Raw genomic sequence first — 21,130 nt, forward strand, 5'->3', positions numbered from 1 at the left:
TGGCTAAGAAACACATCACTGCTCTGTTAATGAAGTGGAACGTGACTCACTGATTCAATGTTTGTGAAGCATTTTATGTTTAACACGTATAAGAAGAGATGCAGCAGCTCTCCAGGGTCCTTATCCATCTTTTCACTGACCTCCTTTTTCAAGACCACCCACTTATCTCTCAGAGACCTGATGAGACCACCTCCTTGAGATTTGAGGACATTAATAACACACTTGTTATTTAAATAAAATACATTGAGGTTCAATTTTTTGTGTAATTTACTTGCCAAAACTTGAGAACCTGAAAATCATCACCACTTACTCCATTAGTCCTAATTAATTAGAGGCAAATTGCTCATATATAGAACACGGAGTTGAGGCAACCTGTTATGAGATTAAGACAAATTCATGTTTTTAAACTTTACATGAAAAATATTGGTAAGCTCATAAAAGAATGGTCGGCAATTAGCTCTAAATTTGAGCAGTAAAAACATAGTTATGGTGTCATTTCTTTATTACTGGTTGATTGCTATAAAATTATGTATGTATCTCTGATCCCAGCAGAGTTAGATACATTTTCTTAAACAGACACAAAACTTAAACAGACACAAAACTTTTAAATCAAAAACATAATTGCTTCACAACAGATATTCTCTCAAGGAAAAGGAGAAAGATGCCCTAAGATTGTTGCAGCTTTCTTACAGTAGCTGTGCAGTATCAGGTGGAATATGGCTCCAGCACAGACAACAGCTGTGATTTAGCCGAGGCAGCACATACCCTGAAGGTAAGAAGTGAAACAATGGAGCTGGCCAGCTGTGGGTGGAGGACATGCTGCATCAAGCATTAGCCACATTAATCTTGTCAGTAACAATATACACTTTGGTGGAGAAAGAAATACTTCACTATCACGCCTCCAAACTTTAAAGTCAGCAGATAAGAGATCTGGGCTGTGTAGTATCAGACTTGGCTTGTTTAAACAGCTTAAGTATATTTTACCCCAGGTTTAAACCTGCAGGTGTTTTTGAGAGCATGGCCTGCTACCACATTTTTTCAGTCAAGCCAAATCCTGGGACTAAGGAAAATTTGGATTTCTGATTTTCAGGCCTTGAAGAAGTCTCAAAAGGGGGGAATGAGACAGGCCTGACAACATCACATGCTGCTAAAGATACACTTTTCTTCATGGGGGAAAATTAAAGGTACTCACTTGATTATAGTTCCAGCAACATGAAAATAAACATTAAAACTGAAGCTGCGTACGCATGTTCTGTAAAAAATAAAACCACATTTTGTTCATGTTTAATTTCTCCTTCACTGATGCTAAGTGACATTTCCTTTTGAAAAGTGTACAAGGTTTGCAGACTTGCTGAAAGGCCACATAGCAAGCTCAGACAATCCACATTAGAGCTATTAAAACTTTGTTGACTGTGCAGTGAAACTCGGTGGGGACTCAGCGTACTTTACTACATTACTACATTACTACAGGTGGTGTATGATCAATATGTCTTCATACATCTGCCCCTCCAAAAATCCAATTCATTTCCAACCTGCCAACATTCCTGTCCCAATCCCACCCTCCCATTTCCACTTGACATCCTCTGTTGTCTTGGACAAGGCTTCAGTTTTACTTGTCCTTGCACCATTTGTCTGTGTGAAAAGAAACTTCCACAGCTTTTGGTTGGGGGACCCTCTCACAACATTCTCCTAGCAGCTGTCAGACATAGAAATAAATACTCAGTGGAAAAGAGTATTATGAGAGCAACCGGTGAGTCATCATTTAAATGTAAAACAGTTGGTGAAATAGGAATTAATTATAATGAATGTTACCCCAATGGGACCAACTAAAGCTCACACAGGGCATTCCCCCATCGTATATGTGAAAATAAAGAGCTTCCACTGGGCCAGCAGACATGAGACTCACATCAAATGACTTCTTGTATTGCATGACCTAGTTGTGATCATAAAGCAGAAACTGTTGGGATCTGAGATACATAAAAAAGATTAAGAGGAGAACTTATGGTTACCAGACACATCCCCAATTCTCTGATAACATAGTTCATTATCTCAATGCACTTCCATCCAAACAGTGGATGGGGAAGCAAACATATTTAAGAGTTCCATACCTGCAGTCAGTGGTGTAGATAGTAAGGGCTTCTGACCTTTGAGACTCTATTGTAACATGAAACACCTCACCATGTTGCCAGAGATTCAGAGTTATGTCAATAACTGCAGGTTCCTCTGACATTATTATCAATACAATTTCTGTAAAATATTTGCTACACCTACTTTCACATTACTTGATCTTAATAATTACAAGTTCCTTTCATATTACCCGTGTCTGATTTTGTTTATCATCACCACTTTTGTTGAGACTTGTTGTAATGTCCATAAGTACTGTTTGTTCATTCAGCAGCAGCATGAATGGTGTACTTCTACACAAGCTTCACACTATAAAACTGTTTAAATAACTGACAGCTGTCCTGTACTTCAAAGGTCACACAAGGTAGATGATTCATTTTAATACACTGCAATATTTATTAGGGATGTAACAGATTCTGAATTAAATGCATGTAAACTCTCACTATGGGTATGTCTTGTTTTCCCATGAATTACCAACTGGTAATATATGATTGGCTTCAAATGTTACTTACTATTAAATTCTGTTATCATAAAAATACTCAGAAAAGCAGCGTTGTCAAAATGTATGATTAAAGTGATATGACTCAAGCTAGTCAAAGATTCAAAAAATACAGACAAATATTGCAGCCACACAAAATCTTCACAGAATCTTAACACAAAAATTCATATATTAATATATATATTAGAAGCATTTGTGTGGAAGTCAAAGAACCACGGTTAACTTGTTCTATTTCCTTCTGACCACCAGAGATTGTGCTTTGAACCTGAATGACACAATTGTAGGACGTGTTTCATTCCCCTCTGTATTTAATTGGAAAGAGACCTTCAAATCTGTGTCAGTGGTGTAATGTACTGGAAGACTGAGAACATGTTCTGCATTTTAATAAATACAAAGATGGAGATGTGAGATAAGATTAATGAGGCAGGGCAGGAACAGAGCTTGAAACGACTGCTGAGAGCAGGTGATAGATCAGAGGAAATTAAAAGATTAAAACAGAGCTAAAAGGCGTCAGTACCTCTAAAGAGGATAAAAGGTATTAAAAAGGGAATAAAAGGTTTAGGCATATGCTTTTTTATTTGTATGTTTCCCCATTTTTTTATTGTCATGATAGACACTCCAGTCCAGTAGGTGGCGGCCTGCACCATTAACATTGGGTTGTAATCCTCCTATATGTAAACAAAGAAGCTGCAGCACCACTTTTATGATGCTACGTGCTGCAACAAGCTACTGCACATAGCTCAACTCTGTTTGGACTCGCTTTAAACGGGTTCTTCTACCCTGTGGTCTCCCGTTTCGTTTACATAGATAATTAAAAATGCGTCTTGGTTTTCCCAGACGACGCTAGCATGAGCTTTACGTGGGTTTATAATGTTAGTTAGCAGATAAGCTAATGTTTGGATAACGTTAAGTTAACCCCGTATCATCTCATGGCGCTAACAGCTAACGTTAGCGACGTTTATTTTCATTTGCTGAAAGCGAATCGAATTTGTGAATCAGCTTAAATAAGCAGAAAGCTAGCAGAAAGCTCCTTTGCTGGGTTAGCCATTAGCAGTGGACCTGAGACCTTCACTGTTGAGTGGTATCCGCGGTATGACTCTTCTGACTGTTTGATGGGGCTTTTAAGGATCATGATGCCGCCCAAGATTCAGCTTGTGTCTGTGTTGGCATTTGGAGTGGCCGTGCTGTTTATTGAGAACCAGATCCAGAAACTGGAGGAGTCAAGAGCCAGACTCGGTAAGACCAAAACAAGGGTGCTGGACGTTGTAAACATAGATTATTGCTTGATAATTTTGGTATCGTAATGTGGGGTTTAATGTTTTATATTCTATACAAATATACTGTTAGCAAAAAGAGTGAAATTAAAGGACCAGTGTGTAAGATTTAGGGGGCTCTATTAGCAGAAATTGAATATAATACTCATGCCATAAGTACATCGTGTATAATCACCTGAAACTAAGAATCGTTGTGTTTTCGTTACCTTAGAATTAACCCTTTCTTATATTAACATAGGGAGCGGGGTGCTTTTCATTAGGCTGATTTTTTCTTCCTCGCGTCCTCTTTACTCCCGTGACCCGGAAACCAGTCTCCCTCCGCCACCATAGAGGATCTTCCAATCCCTTAGATGCACCTCCAGGAGAGAGTAGGGTGCCTGGAGGAGCTTAGACCTAGGAACCAGGCCCAATCCCAAACCAGTCCCTACCCACTACCACTTCACCACCAAGTGTCACTCCAAATCAAGTTAGACCCCGTAGCTGTGGAGGGCACTTCTAATGACGGGGGAGGGATAAATGGATAGCCAAATCATGGCGATGCCACTCTAACAGAACAAGGAAGCAGCTGTCACCATGGCAACGGATAGACACAGTGCATGCATGGTTGTTATGCTGTTTCATATACATATATTCATATTTTTGAAAAACAAGGTTTACAAAGTGACAGATCAACTTCATCAGTTAATGAGGAAAGGTAAACTTCTTACTCCCTTTCCTGCCTGGCAGCATTTCTCTTATTGGTGAAAAGGTGTTGATTTTCCATTCACAGCCTTATGAGCTGCCTTGTCTTTTCCACCTGTGAACACATAACATCTAAAACCATAGGAATGAGATATGAGGTAAATTTGACTATTTTAATGTATTGTTATGTAGGTTATGCATGCATACAGGCATTTGTGGGTTTGCTACAAGTCAAGCGACCTTAGGGACAAAGTGATATACTTTATCTTTTCATACCACACATTCTGAGATTTTGTTTGACATCTGTAATCTGCAACTTCACCGCTAGAAGCCACTAAATCCTACACACTGGTGCTTTGATAGTGCCATGGAGCACATTACAGAATAGGCCCAGCTGACAGACTTATGGCAATTTAACCAATAGCTTGAAAATACAGATAAAGTTTTCTTTTTTTGTAGAGGGGTCTTCCTAAAGTTTGATTTACTTTTATTACACTTGTTTATAGAGCTGTGAAGATTGTTTGATTAATTGATTAGTTGCCAACTAACAACTTTTTTGATAACTGATTAATCACTGAGTCATTTTTTTAAGAAAAAAAGTTCAAATTCTCTTATTCCAGCTTCTGGTTTCTTTAATCTTCTACTGATATTCAGACTAAACTGAATAGCTTTGGGTTGTGGACAAAACATTTGAGGACGTCCTCTTGGGCATTAGGAACATTTTTCACCATTTTCTGACATTTTTTAGACAAAAATCAACTAAGGAAAATAATTGACAGATTAATCGATAATGAAAATAAACATTAGTTGCAGCCCTGCTTGCTTATCATTTATAAGTTTCTGTACAAAATGACTACCCTACATATATGTCAAACCTCATCAGTTTTCTTTATAATACACCCTCATTAACAGTCTGAAGCTTAACATGTCCTGTAAGGCAGATAAAGATCTGTCTTTTAACGAAATGAAAGCACTCAAAAGAATGAATGTCATTCACTTATTAATCATCTGATGATTTACAATCAGACCACTCAGTCTGGATTTACTTGCTCCATCCTTGTTTGGCTGAGCTGTCACATTTTAACACAATGCATACTGAGCCATATAGCAAGTCTTTGAGAGTTTCTGCCTGCAGGTTTGAGTTCTGCATATATTAGCAGACATGTAAATAAATGTATAGATTGAAGAATACCTGATTGTCTGGGCTGTACACTACATTCCTCTATATTTATCATTGATCAATGCAAAAACTGTCTGTCAGCTCAACATCACACTTCAAATGTTTCACATTCAAATGCAGCAAGTCCATATAGATACATGACTCCAAACCAAAACACCTGTAAATGGATGGAACAGACCTGAAGTGTTTAAGAAGTACTGAATGTCACAAATAGATTAAAGTGGACTAGTTGGCAAGGAATGATTTAATTTACTTACAGTGAATATGGCTTCTCTATTTAAATTCATCTTGTGGGTAAGTGCACCGGCTGGTATGTCACTTATGAGACTGCCAGCTATTCTTCTCCAACTCTGTGACTCAAGCAGGTTTTATAGATTGTGGCGGATGCCTGTTAAAACCAAGATAAGTCTAGAAATAAGAGCACTGGACCTGAACCCTGTATTGACTGATTCAACATAGTAAACATCAGCAGAGCATCCACCCAAATTTCTCTGTGTTTGATATTTCTATTTTCACTGTATTTTTATGACTTATTGATTGAAAATTTGCACAAGACCTTCTATCATATTTGTATGAGCTTTTTTGTATTTTGGTCTCTTGACACGTGAATGTGATGTCACTGGTTATTTGACTATATGCCTCATTTCCTTCTTGTGGGTATTTGCCTGAGAAAGATCTGTAGTCGGTTGAAATGTGGCAAATAAAGTAAAGGGAGCTGTGATTCTTGTATCTAGTTCAGTTGTTTTTCTGTATCCAGCACCTATCCCACTGAAGTTTTGTGGATGTGCACATGATAATGTTGTTGTTTCATCTCAGCATTGATACAGACAGGAAACATGGGGAAAGAGAGAGAGAGAGATAAGCAGTAAAGATCCCCAGCCGGAAACAAACCGGGGACATTGCAGTGATATAGTGTGCATCTTAGTCACGAGGCCACCAGGACGCCTCAACATCCACCTGTACAGTAGTACAAAAAACAATAATTTTGTATCGTAACTCTTCCCATATAGCAATTGAATGAGGCAGAATGATGAGTGAATTAAGGTGTATCAATGCATATGTCACTTAATAAAACTCACACACATCAGATATGCCTTAAGAATGAAGAATAAATCAAGTACGGGGAGTCTGATGGGAACATAAGTACAAGACCTGACAAGTCCTGCCTGCCTGTCACTACTGAGATGACGGTCATTGACAAAGAGTGTTTTGCTTGCTTGCATTGCTGAACTTCTAAAAATATATATATATATATATTGTCTGGTAAGACAAAGGAGTTCACATTATACAAATTGTACTTAAAGAGGAAGATTATTTGTGTTTAATCTCGCAATGGTGAGCAGTAACGAGCCATATGCACATTTACTGCATGATGTCTTTAAGATGAGGGTAATTATAAGGGCCAAGAGACCACCCATCTGCCTTCAGATGCAGAGCAGCAAACATGCTGCAGTCACGTGGCCTCTCTCCCCTCATGATGTCAGACACCTGCCTGCATCACGCTGAACAACACACAGCCTGTTGAAATGACACTCACAAGGCCATCTCTGTAATTGGCTTTAATTAACATTGCAGTGGGAAAAACACTTTTAATTATGCTTCCTGTCAATATTCTCATCAAAAGCTTAATTACTTGTTTCAATGTTATTGTGTTTTGAAGGACTATGTTGTTTTCCTTAATTAAAGCATGTTAACAAGCCTCGCTGGCCTTCATTTTAAAACCACTTGTTCATTTATACAATGGATGTATCCTGGTCTTTCTTTGTTGTTGTGTTGGTGGATTCACACCTACTGTGTGTCTGTGTGTGTGCCGACAAATGAGAATAACATAAGCATCAACTAACTTTTGGCTCAATAAATCCAGGCAGCAGAGAAAGCAAGCCAGTGTACAAGACAAAAGTATTTAAAAAGCTAAGTTTTATGATGACCATAAGCAAGAAAATGGACAATTTAATTGATTCAGCTTAGAAAAACTTAGAAAACAACCAAAAGTTTGGTATATTTGTCAAAAGGTGTATGTATGTCTGGTCAGTAATGTTAAATATGTTCACTCTCCGTTCAGAACGTACCATAGCCAGACACGAGGTGGCTGAAGTAGAGCATCGTCACAATGAAGACACTGCGGTGGAAATATCACCACTGGCAGAAAAAGATGACATGGTCATCATCTACAACAGAGTGCCCAAGACAGCCAGCACCTCCTTCACTAACATCGCCTATGACCTGTGTGGGAAGAATCGTTTCCATGTCCTGCACATCAATACAACCAAAAACAACCCCGTCATGTCTTTACAGGACCAGGTAAGACCACACAGCATTATTATGTGTAAATGCAGTTATGCCAACTAGATCATAAAGTTGTTTAAAATTCCATACAAAACACGAAAGTTCCAATTTTATTCCAGCATTTGAACAATTTTACTATGTACTGCAAATACCTTACTCTTCATACAGTTAGTTTTTCAAGTTTCAGTTAGACAGAAACTTGACTCCACCAAAAACTTTAAAATGGGAGCACATCTCTGTCATAATACTAATAATACTGTGCTTGATACAACAAAGAAGCAAAGATAGAACAGTCCTTTGTTGGTATAACAAATGCTCAGCTTATGACAGGCTTGTGGGCACTTTGATCATCACAACTGAAGATCTGGAATTAAAAATAGGCCATTGTTGTGGCCAGAGTTGCCCTGGTTGTTACATGAAAGGTTTTCACATGAATGTGGCTTTAATACTTGGAAAGAAATAAAAGCTTTGAGCCCTGTCTTACCTCACATCTGTGTAAAGTAATACTTCACCAGCAGGGTTTGTTAGTTGAGTCTGTGACTGTTCTATTTCTGTAACCATCTGGAATAGTATCTGCCAATGTTACGTGGAAGAACATGCGGGATAAGAGGACTTCACAAATGGTCACAACATAGCTGACTCCTGTTGATGCTATTGGAGTGCCAACTTTTTTTTTACCCTTATCCCAATTCCAGGAGACTATTATTCTATTATGTGTTGAAGGTTAGATGTTCAGGGTTCAGTTGTAGATTTCAAGTGCATTAGATGGATGGTGGACAGTGACACATTTTTGTTGTATTTTCTTGGTTCTGTAGTGAAGCACATTGGATTTGAAATTAAACAATAACTATGACATTAGAGTTCTGTAAAGCTGCAACGATTAGTCGATTATTTGAACCAAAATCCAGAATCTATGAATATGTAAATATTATCACTGCTGGACACAACACGACTCCTACTTCACTAAAAAGTCCATTCTCAGTGTATGTTCGCTGGTGTCTAGTGTCCACATCACACTTGTGTAAGTTGCATATTGGACCATGATTGGCTCCTAACTAGTTATGATGTCATAAATCATGCTCATATAGGTAAATGTCTTCAACTCAGATTTAGGGTGAGCACAGAGAAACTTTCCTCTTTCAGCAGCTGAATGTGAAAACAGTGGGGTTGGTTACTGAAACCATGTTGGCACCAGTTCCTATACGACCGGTACCTACCAGACCAAATCGCAACGCAGATTTCCGTGCCTCATTTCAGTGCCACTTGAATGCCTGAGCTGAAACATTCGCCCTACAGTGCTCCGCAAGAGAAGCATCAGCACACATGTCTTTGCTAGCTAACGTTATACTTGTTCTGTTGGCAGTAGGTAGCCTACTTAGCTAGTAGCTACCTTAAACACAGTTATAATATATTGTTCAATTTCAAGTCCAAATTTACCTTTGCAATAAAACAGCCATTCTTTAAAGTCGTCAGCCGTCATTTTTGTGCTTCAGTATCGTTTTAGCACAGGTATGGTTAAAAACTCCAACAGTACCCAAATCTAGAAAACAGCCTTCTAGTGTCAAACTCTGCACATCCATCATTCTGCACAGTGAAGCATCCAACTGAAGTAACAAGAAGAAACAGACATTTTTGAGTAGAGGGGGACTTTAACCTCATAGGTATTTTTTCATTTCCAATTCAGAGTGCTTGAGTAGAAAGACAACATGATGAAAAATACATCACTGTCTTAATACTTTATGACTGTACTATAGATAGGAAGAGAGACAGAGAAAAATGAAGTTGTTTAAAGTTTTTTGGCACTGTCTGTGTCCTTAGTATGTTTTCATCTGTTCAGCATATTTGCTGCCACAATTAACATAATGGAAAACGATGATATTATAGTTATAGAAATGTTTACCAAGAGTCAGTGTTGGCTGGGTGTGGAATACGATCATTTTTGCTTTTTGATGAATGGGTTGAAGCATTTCAACTCTCTTGGTGAAGGTTTAGGGAACTATAACAGTAAAATTTAGTTTGAGTTGTTGTTAGTTAGTAGTTAGCATCTTTTTTCTGCGTATAGACCCTGTGTGTAGCTCCTGAGAATGTTCATGACATCAGCCTGTTACTCCGGGTGCATTTATATTGCTGTCAGTGCAGCTCAGGACACATAGTGTAAATGCCCCAAAGCTATGCTAGTGTTATTTTTGTCTGCTACCGCCAAGGTAATATCCTGTCTGCCATCTCACAACAGGCTGCCCCCTCCATCTCACTAACAGTGTTTCCATTGCACACGATGAAACAGAGACGAGGGGAAAGAGTCAGTCTGCCGCCACATCAGAGCCCAGCTCATGTTATAACAGTAAATTTCAAATTTGTATCCAGTAATAGCGTCTAGCTTAGCCAAAGTTGGTGAATATGTTTGAATTTGTCATGTTTTTACTCTGTCAAAGCGCAGAGTGTGTGTCAAAGATAACAGTAATAAATGTTGGTGGTGTGCTGGCCTGTTGAAAGGCTATTCAAAGCCAGAATGTATTGGATGGAAATTGGTTCTGTTTGATGAAATTTGTACTTCTGGGCACATGTATGTGACACATCATGCAGCTGTTGAAACACTTCATTGGATCGAACACTTGTAGCATAAAAACAGACGTAAATTAAAGTGTTGTGATTCTGGTTTTATGCTAATGACACATGAAGTCTAGGAGCCATTCAGTCAATTTTTGAGATTACATAGTAATCCTAACAGCTTCTTTTTGCACACCTATGTGAATTTCCGTACAAGGAATTCTCACTAAAAGTATTTTACCATGTCCACCAATCTGCAGAGAGTGACTGCAGCCTTTTTAATGTGCTTGAAAATGGGAAGAGTCAATGGAATCCATTCAAGGAACATTTTCATATTCTAATCCAAAACTTCTCTCATTTATTTCTGTGAGGTTTGCTGGTACAGGCGTTCCAAGTTGGATTTCCTCAAACTCTCTTGACTGAACAAACTTGTAAATTGCACATTTCAACCTGATGAATACCATCTGCTCATGAGGAGGAAGCAATCATTAAAACTGACACTCCTTGTTACCGAAGAGTAAAAAATAGTTTCACACCACAGATCTTAAAGTCCTGCTGTCGGAAATCAGTAGACAAAAACACAACAAATTTAGCAGTGTCAGTAGTCGTATTAGGAGACATGAAAAAATGACAAAGTTAATACAACTTTCATGGTATTTCATCACAGTATCATGACGGAAATAAAGAAGGAATAGACTGACTTGAAGTGAGAAGCCAGAAGTAGTTTAGAGCAGTCCATGATTTAGATGGAAGGCAGTTAAGTCGACGTCAGAGATGGACGAGAGAATTCTGTTACAGGTGATGTTACATGTCAGGTGTTGTAATGGAGGACGTTCACCTGGACAATGACCCGCATTAAGATATTGACGTAACTGTTTTAAGTGTGAGAATGTTCTTAACTGCTGAATTGTAGAAGTTGTCAGGCCATTAAAACCTTAAACAAAAAGAAGTTGTTAAACACCTCTGTGAATTGTAGTTTAGTTGTAGTCGATTTCGTTAACATATTGAAACTCATTCAGATGATGTCATTATAATTCTTAAAGGTACCTCATGGAATTATCTTCTAAACAAACATGTTAAATGTTTCTCCATAAAATGTTAGTAAAGCCATTTGTAAAAAAGAAAATATGAAATTAGGCGTTGTTTACATCCAAGTTATCTAACTTGGAGTGTTCTTTTCCCACTTGGGATCCACTTGTAAAAACATTGCTCTATAGCACTACTAGTGGTCAGAACGTTAAGGTACCTCGTACGACAGGCCATAAACACTTGCGAATTTCATTTGCACTCAAGAGAAAATTCTAAATATGAAAAAAATGGTGAATGCAAGAAGGCCCCTTAAACTATATGTACTTGCCACTTAACAACAAAACTGTTTGCACAAAGGGTTTTTGCCTGAGCCCCAATGTCTTTGGAGCAAAAGGACAACTGTATCAGTCTTCTTTAACTTCCATATCCCAGTGTTTTCTGTTGTTGCTGTGTTTTTCCATTTAATGGAGTTTCCCTGCTGCTCCATAATGAGTTTCCATTATCTTTGACTACAGGTGCGCTTTGTCAGAAACGTCACCTCCTGGAGAGAGATGAAGCCCGGCTTCTACCACGGCCATGTAGCTTATCTGGACTTCTCAAAGTAAGGCCCTTCATTTCCTGTAATACCATTAATATCCAGATTAGTTACAAACAGTTAGCAAAGCAGATAAAGGGAGGTCATGTATTGATTGCTAATGTGTGCTTTAGCGTTGATTAATAGCATTGTTGTCCTTATCTCCCCTGACACTATCATTTCAGTGATCACAGGTAATTATACTAATGGTGTAAGTGTTCTTCAGTGAGGGAGATTCTGTTAACTTGCAGTCTCAGTCTCTCCTTGATGCTGCCACTGTTTATCCTGATTGAAAAGCTGATACTTAAGTGCAATAAACACACCATGAACCAGGTGCATAAAGGCAGCAGTGTCATGGTCTCATGTCATTTGGACTTTTAACCGGTGTCTGTTCACTGCAAATAAAATCTTCTTTTTTTTTTAAACAACCCTTTTCTTTTTGTTTAGATACGGAGTAAAGGGTAAGCCAATGTACATAAACGTGGTACGGGACCCCATAGAGCGCCTAGTGTCATACTACTACTTCTTACGATTTGGAGATGACTACAGGCCTGGCCTTCGACGAAGAAAACAAGGGGATAAAAAGGTCTTCATTCAGAGCTCATTATTCTTACTTATAATTTCATATTTTGTTTCAAGGACTGTTTCTTGTCAGCACATTAATCTATAATATCAAGTGTTTCTGTTTGTCTTTCAGACCTTTGATGAGTGTGTCTCATCCGGAGGCTCTGACTGTGCTCCTGAGAAGCTCTGGCTGCAGATCCCCTTTTTCTGCGGCCACCATTCAGAGTGCTGGTGAGTGGGCTGCACCCGCCTCGTATGTGTCAACAGCCTGCCTACTGACCCATCAGAGTTTACGATAAAGTGACTAGTAATCAAATATAATACAGACATTTCTGTGGGAACACTGTGTGTGCCATGTTAATTATTTCAGAAATAGAAAAAACACCTTTTGCACAACCATCTGTTCAGTCACTGGCACATTTGAGTATTAAGTCTTGAGACTCAGTGAGCTCATAATTGCAAAGAACACATATTCTGTTATACATATATGCTGTGTTGCCTTTTTATTAGACAGAAAAGTCTATTTTCTATGGTTTTTCCTCTTTGCTTTGTCAATAGAAAAAGCCTTATCTTACTTTTTAATAGTTTGTTCATCATGTGACAAGAAACACCAAAATGTCACTTTTGAAAATAAATTGATAATCCGTGAGCAATCAGTATATTTTCCATACTCACTCTAGATTACTAAATATGTTAAGCATGACAACCATATTTTAAAAGGCCTATAATAATTCCCAATTTTTTATAGCCTTACCTGCAACATTAGGGATATGAAAAATGGGAAATGTAGTAACCAGCTTCTTATCGTATTCTAGTTTTGTGATTACATTATACAGTATATAATGTAATTATCATCAATATACATTATACATGTATATTTCATCCCACTCAGTATCACTTTTCACTGCCTCAGTGATCTAACTTTTCTACAAGTGTTGTCATATTAAGTACTCTGGTTCTAATGATTTTGCATGTGCATTTGAACACACTCTGAGCTGGATTTGAAAACCCAGAGTTAACTGAGCTGAGTTGATAACCAGCTTCATGATAGCAGATATCAAGGATCACCAGTGTTAGGCTCGGTGAGGTTACCTAAAGAGAGCCAGACTAAGGGCTTTTTCAAACCTATAGTTGGTTTGCCCTGGTCCAAATCACTGGATGAGCTGGTAAACTTGTTGAATTTTTACAAGTCAAGTGAGAACGTTCACTCCGCTCATTGGTCAGATGTGTCAGGGGCGGGAGTAAGAACATAAACACAGCAAGGTTCAGAGATTCTGTGGGGCCAGACCACATCCTCAAAGGGTCTAGGTACGGTTGTTTCCACACCAGAGTATGATTGCTGGGTTCAGTTCTGACTCAACGAATCGCACCAAGGTGAAAGACCAACCTGAGTCCAATCTCTAAGTTGAACTTGCTTCATGACACAGTTGACTGATTGAATGATCCTAGATTTATTGAAAATATTTTATGTGCTGTTTTATGTGCAGGAATGTTGGCAGTAGATGGGCGCTGGAACAGGCCAAGTACAACCTGGTAAACGAGTACCTGCTAGTTGGAGTAACTGAGGAGCTGGAAGACTTCGTCATGATCCTGGAGGCAGCACTCCCTCGCTTTTTCAAAGGAGCCACAGACCTCTACAGAACAGGTACAAACAAAAGCCACATCGCCTCACAGCCTTCAGTTTATTACCCCAAAATGTTTGATGAATGTTTTGTTTCTAACTGTGGTGTCCTGTAGTTCTCCTCTACCAATGAGTAGTAACCCTGTGTTGCCCAGACTGGCAGACTAATTAGACCTACTTTTGTTATTTCAGGAAAGAAATCTCATCTGCGAAAGACCACCGAGAAGAAGCCCCCCACCAAAGAGACAATAGCCAAACTGCAGCAGTCCGACATCTGGAAAATCGAAAACGAGTTTTACGAGTTTGCCCTCGAACAGTTTCAGTTTGTGCGTGCCCACGCTGTCAGGGAAAAGGATGGAGAACTTTTTGTCCTGGCCCAGAGCTTCTTCTATGAGAAGATCTACCCCAAAGTGAACTAAAAGTGTAGCCAGAACAGTGACAAGGGCTGCACACAGACTTTGCAAGGACTCTAAGAAGTCAAATACACTGAGAGGAAGAGAGACACCTAGTGATGTTCATTCTGGTGAATGCTGGATAAATTGTTGGGATTTAAATGTTAACCAACCTTGTTATGGTACAGAAAAGCCCTTTCAGACTGTACAGTGGTATTTCTACAGGGAATGTGTCTGTTTTTTTTATTGCTGGTGCAGCTGTTGAGAAAACTTAACACGGATAAACCATCAGTCTGAACTGTGAGAAAGGATTCCTTCCCAGAGCAGAGTGAAATAGTTGGTGAATGTGGAGCATCTCAAAACCCAAACATTAGCAGCCTTTCGTTTATCTTGTATAACAAGTTATGTGTTTGGTTTTTGGGTGGAACCTTGAGATAAAAACCGCAAACCTCAACTAGTTTAAAGTTTTTCTGAGTTTTTCTGTCCACAGACAGATTAGAAAAGAATCTCATCTGATTCAGAAAACTGATGAGCTCCTATTTCTACTATTATTTTTTGCACACAACATTTTAGGTGTGTCAGTACGTTTACAAATACAGATGATATAACTGTTAAAAAACAAGTAAAAAAATCAATGCTGCATTTGTACATTCTGTATTAACATGCAGTGAACATGCTATGTTTTTGGACCAAATGGTAGCAAAAGAAAATGGAACGGACCATTGCATCCTTTTGGTGCGTGACTAGTACTTTTTTATCCCACTGAGATGTTCTCAATTTGTAGACATGTTTAACACATCAAATCAGTATTTTATCACAGAGATAGTGATGTGCTGTTTTTAGCTTATGAAAGGACCACAACTGGAGCAGGGTAAAGGTATTAATCAAAAATTAACTGAATGTCTGAGTACAGGGTTAAACAGAGAAGATGCACAAGGCAATTTACAACAGAAAGAGAAACATGTGAGAGGTAGAACTTGTAGTGCCTTTATTACCACTTTTTTTTTTTTGTATTCAATTTCCAGTGATCCCACAATCATGTTGTTTTGTGTATTCTTATGAGCTGCAGTTCCTGTTTCTGTTCTTTCATACTTAACACATTAACAGCCTAAACATAAGTGCTTAATTGCAAATGTCTTGACTCATGTTATTCTTACTGTATTCACAACTAAGAGTTGTTGATTGTATGTAATTTGTGTTTATCTCATATGGCTCATGATGGCACTAATAGGCAAGAGGTGGCTTGAAACATTGATGTCTTGCATTACTTAACACTATAAGGCACTTTTAATTACACTTCTGTTGAATCTTGATTTAGTTTTGTTTTTTAAAGGAGCCCTCCACTCAGTTAGCATTGCATATCCATAAAGTTGATGGACTTGTAAGGGACAGTTTTTAAAAAAGAAAAAAAAATTCAGGCAGCAAAAGTCTAGACATCCTGACCTTTAGTCCTTAATATGGGTCAAGCTCCAGAATCGCTGGTTACTACATTTCCCATAGTGCAAGACCATAGTGTCTTTAGTTAGACCCTCCCTGCCCGGGTAAATGCCCATGGGTCTGTCTGCTCTGGTGCATGCTCTCTGACTGACATGGCCTACTTGAACACTAAAAACAATGATGCCAATTATTAATTAATTAATTAATTACACCTGTGCTTTCCCTGCTTTGACAAGTCAAAAGGTCTCCTGTGAAAAGGCTTTATTATGGCAGAACCTCCTCAGTTCACTTAATATAGAAAATCTCCTTGATGAGTTTAAAAACTCAAAGCTGCCAGTTTGTAATGCGGAATTTATGATAACAAGACTGAGAATCTGCAGCCATGCTAACAGCTCTGTGAGGCTATAGTTCAGCACAGCAGTGAGCTGAATGCAAACAGGCTCACAATGACAATGCTAACATGCTGATATTTCGGTAAGGTATGATGTTAACCATGTTTACCATATCGTGTTACTATGGTGACATTAACATTTGCCCATTTCTTTTGCAGGTATTTGGTCATAAACCAAAGTGCTGGACAAATTAAAATGTCAATCTGATGATGGTGATAGAGGGAATGTGGGATAAAACGTTTACCAAAGTTATTTCAGATTATCCTGAGGGGACCGTGAATGTCTGTACCAAATTCCAGGACAATCAATCCAATAGCTCTTGAGACATTTCAGTCTGGACCAAAGTGGCGTAATGACAGACATTGCCATCCCTAGCTATGCCACGTGTGGCTAAAAACAATCAAAGTCAATGCAAATGAGTTACTAACTTCCTGACTTTTTAATGGGATAAGCTCCAGTCACCCTGTATCCTACATCTCCCATAATGCAACTCAAAAGCATCTTTCATTGGCTTGGTAAATCCCCACATCTTTCAACTCCACACACCCAGTTTGTAATGCAGTCTCTCTAACAAGACAGTGTGCAGCAGCAGGTATAAATATAATACATGGGGATATGAATGTGTGTGCCAAATTTCATGGCAGTCCATTAACATTACATAATATACATAGGGGAACAGCTACTCCCATATGTGGACAATCCAGCTTGTTTTTACCCTTTTCAGGTCTCTTCCAGTGATTTACTTGAGCCCACTAACTCTTGAATTCATTTTTCGTCTTTTGGCTCCATAATTACAGAATAATTGCCTCGCTATATCTTACTCAACAGGGAGTACTTAACCACTGAAACCGTGAAATAACAGACTGGGACGGGATGATCTGCTGAAGTCAGCGTTATTACCATCTCTTGCCTCCTCTCTGATGGGAGAATAGACAGGAGGGAGGGACAGTGTCTGCAGGGAGAGAGCAGTAGCACGCTCCACCAGTCCACAGCCTGTTCTTGTGTCTACACAGAGACAGCACAAAGGCCCCAACCCATATTTGACGCTTTGTGACCATGGACACAAGGAGAGCCTGCCCGTCTCAGAAAATAGAACTCAATTAACAGTTTTGCTGCAGGCATATTGGAACATTGTTTCATTAACGAGATGAATACAGTCTGATAATTACTTCATCTCAATTAGAAAAAAAAGGCTACACTCTATATTGATTGTGGCTGATGAGCTTGAAGGTTAATTAGGAACACAATATTTCAAAAGTCTATCCTGCTTTGTTGTTGTTTGACAGTTGTGGGAGCTGTTTGTTGGTGACTTTTTTGTTTTGCGACTTTGCAGGTCTTCCAGTCACATACGTCTACTTGATTTCACTTACTCGACAAAAGTTTTGTTTTTTGTTTCAGCAAAATAACCTGCTTCTCTCCCAACCTTGTGTTTGAAGTGTTTGGCACTGTTTGCTGTCTCAATATTCTGCTCTGAGCCACTAGAGGGCGCCGCGGTCCTGCTGAAAGCCTCCACAGAGCAGCACGGGTGTTTGGACTGACTGAAACGGTTCACCAAGCCCCATTAATGCACCTGTGCAAAGCCAAATGGAACAAACTAATAGTGCATTACCATTAACAATACAAATTACACCATTAGGCACACTTGGCTCTCAGGCCTTGTGATAGTTATAAATAGTTCACTTGGTCTTGGACAATTTGTGCTGTACTTGCATAATGACAACACTCAAATTAATTCAGGGTGTGCAAATGGAGCACCCGTACTGCTGCATGTTGTGAAAGGGGACATTTTGGGCTTTTTTAATGATGTGCCCCTTCCTGCAGCATCACCTTTGCAAGAGGAGTTAACTAGTGGAGTCAGAAGCCCTAACATGTCTCCATTACAACCCATCCAGAGCATTTGATCCTGTTACTGCTGAAGCTGTGCACAAAGTAATGACCTCTTTTTGTCAATGAAAGTTGGCTGCACTACTCCAAATGGCCCTCTGGATTGGTTTTGGACGGGGTTTTTTTTCAGTGGACCATAGGAGACCCAGCAGAGTTTTTGCAGTTAGCTGACCTCAAAGTGGTTTCACTACTGCTCTATAAAACAAACAGAGCAGAGCAGAGGCAGCTTGACTGCCCCTCACTGGGACTGTGGACAGGACCTTCAAGCGCTTGGCCAAAGGGGACCATTATGTGTACTACTTTTCGCTGTGTTTTATGTAAATGCACCGCGCTGAAATGGAAGGTAAAATTAAGCCAGCATGTCAGAGGCACTGGGCCAAGAAAACCTCAAGTGTTCCTGATATTCCTATTTTACTGGAGCCTGGTGCAGATGATAGATTGCAGTTGATGGGGGGAGAAAACGATGGAAGCCATCACCATCATAAAGCATTGCCAGATTCATCCATTAATGGTTCCTTGCCTTCTAGCCTGTAACACATTGACATTTGACGATGTGAAAATGATAGTTATAGGATTAAAGGATAGTCATACTAAGGATTCTGTGAGGCTGAGCTAAATGCTAATGTCAGTAAGCTAGCATGCCCACAGTGAAAATGCTAACATACCTGTTTAGCAGGTATAATTTATTACTATGTTCCCTAGTTTAGCGTGCTGGCATGCTAACATTTGCTAATTAACCCTAAACACAAAGTACACCTGAGGCTGATGGGTCATGTCATTAGTTTGGCAGGTATTTGGTCATAAATCAAAGTACCACATAAATTGAAATTTGAGCTGATGATGGTGATAGATGAAGAGCTAAGGGATCACCTAAGTGATTTAAATTTATCCTGGGGGGAACATGAATGTGTGCAACAAAAATTTCATGGCAATTCATCTGACATTTGTTGAGACATTTCACTCAAAACCAGAAATGTGAACCTCATGGTGGCACTACAGGAAAATTCAGGGGATCTCCAAGATCATTAGGATATGTCATCTGGGGACCATGAATGTTTGTACAATATTTTGTCCCAGAAGATGTTGAGATATTTCGGTGACAACTGTGAGCTGGTGGCATAAAAGGAAAAGTCAAGGATTGCCTAAGTCAGTAAGATTCATCCTCTAAGGACCATGAATGTCTTTACAAAATTTAATGGCAATCCATCCAATAGTTGTTGAGATATTCCATACTAGATCAAAGTTGTTTACAGCATTGCCATCCGAAGAGCCACACCGCTAAAAATACAGACCACAGACAACACATTACCCCAGCAGTAATCCATGCATTGATGATCAAACTAACACAGTCCTACAACCATTTTTATTGATACACTTATCAATTAAAAAGAATATGGTAGGAAAGATGAAGAAAAAAGATATAATTAGCGTCACATCCATCATTTACATGTAGGAGTACATGATATAATACAGAAGGGACAATATGAGCCTGTGAGCACAACAGGGAGGTTGACCCCCGTACAGGAAACTCTCTGATACTCTTAATTAGATTGCTGTATTGTAGTTTGACCTTGGTGGAAGACACTCTACACTACTCTGTCTCTCCCTCCCTCTCTATCTTTCTCTTGCTCTTGGTTGTGCTGGCAGTGCTGAGAGCACATAGTGGAGCATGGGCATTTTCTCCTGGAGGGTAGGAGAGAAATGCAATCAGCAATTCAATCGTGGCCATTGTGTAGCAGTGCTGATGAGCTTTGCAGAGTAGATAATGGATTAAATTATTTATCCACCCCCCCCCTCCTCCTCAGTGCTCATTGTTGCCTCCTCTTTGTGCTGCTACAGCGGTACACAGACGTAGGTTGAAGGCCTAGATCACTCGCTGCCTTTCATAGATCTAATTTTTCTAATTAGCGCTTGAATGTAGAATGGTCTCTCCCCCTTTACCCCCTGCCTCCGCTGCAGCGCTCATTGTCAGATACATTCCATGAGGTGAGCATGTGAACCTATCAGCGTCTAATTCAATGACAGAGAATACTACTGTACCACCACATCCTCATCACTCCTCCACTGTACTTCTCTTATTGAAACACTAAATGATCTTGATAATAACCTAATCAAGGACAGTTTCTTCAAATGAAATGCTATTAGACCACAGACTCTGGGATCAGGGACACTAACCAAAATGCCACTCACTCTCAGTGTTTTCCATTATGTGGTGACCACATGTGGGAAATAGGTAAGTTGCACATTGCAGATTCAGGACCCAGATCATCTACAAACTGAAACATGGATAATCCATACATGATATTGATGATTGAGGCAGCCAGGAGCTCAATATATGAGTGAAAACTTTGATACACTGCATTCATGTTTCAACAGCAGCATTAGAAGTTCAACTACTGCAAAACATGCTACTCACCGTTTCAGGTTCTAGGTAAGATAAACTTCATGTCCCAGCAGCAAAGAGGAAGAAGTAAGTTAATGCTAGAATAGCTAGAAATGCTATAGGAGACTCATGCAGCTTGCCCTGATACACTGTTTTCTATGAGTACTTATTTCCCCTAATCTATATAACTAAACTGGATTTTTTCTTTAATTCCAACTAACCCCTTACCATCCAGTTATTTCCCCTCAAGCAGCTTTAATGTT

The 21,130-nt window shown here is 39.2% G+C and overlaps 1 protein-coding gene across 1 annotated transcript; it reads left to right on the forward strand.

The window, feature by feature from the left end:
- The first annotated feature begins 3,308 nt into the window (after positions 1-3,308).
- Positions 3,309-16,084, forward strand: hs2st1b (heparan sulfate 2-O-sulfotransferase 1b). The gene is made up of 7 exons (XM_067597860.1): positions 3,309-3,859; positions 7,821-8,059; positions 12,136-12,221; positions 12,642-12,780; positions 12,892-12,989; positions 14,246-14,403; positions 14,572-16,084. The coding sequence occupies exons 1-7, from the start codon at positions 3,736-3,738 to the stop codon at positions 14,796-14,798; spliced, it is 1,071 nt and encodes a 356-aa protein (XP_067453961.1). The 5' UTR covers positions 3,309-3,735; the 3' UTR covers positions 14,799-16,084.
- The last annotated feature ends 5,046 nt before the right edge of the window (positions 16,085-21,130 follow it).

The sequence above is a fragment of the Thunnus thynnus genome, chromosome 8 (assembly GCF_963924715.1).
Source record: "Thunnus thynnus chromosome 8, fThuThy2.1, whole genome shotgun sequence".
Lineage (NCBI taxonomy): Eukaryota > Metazoa > Chordata > Actinopteri > Scombriformes > Scombridae > Thunnus > Thunnus thynnus.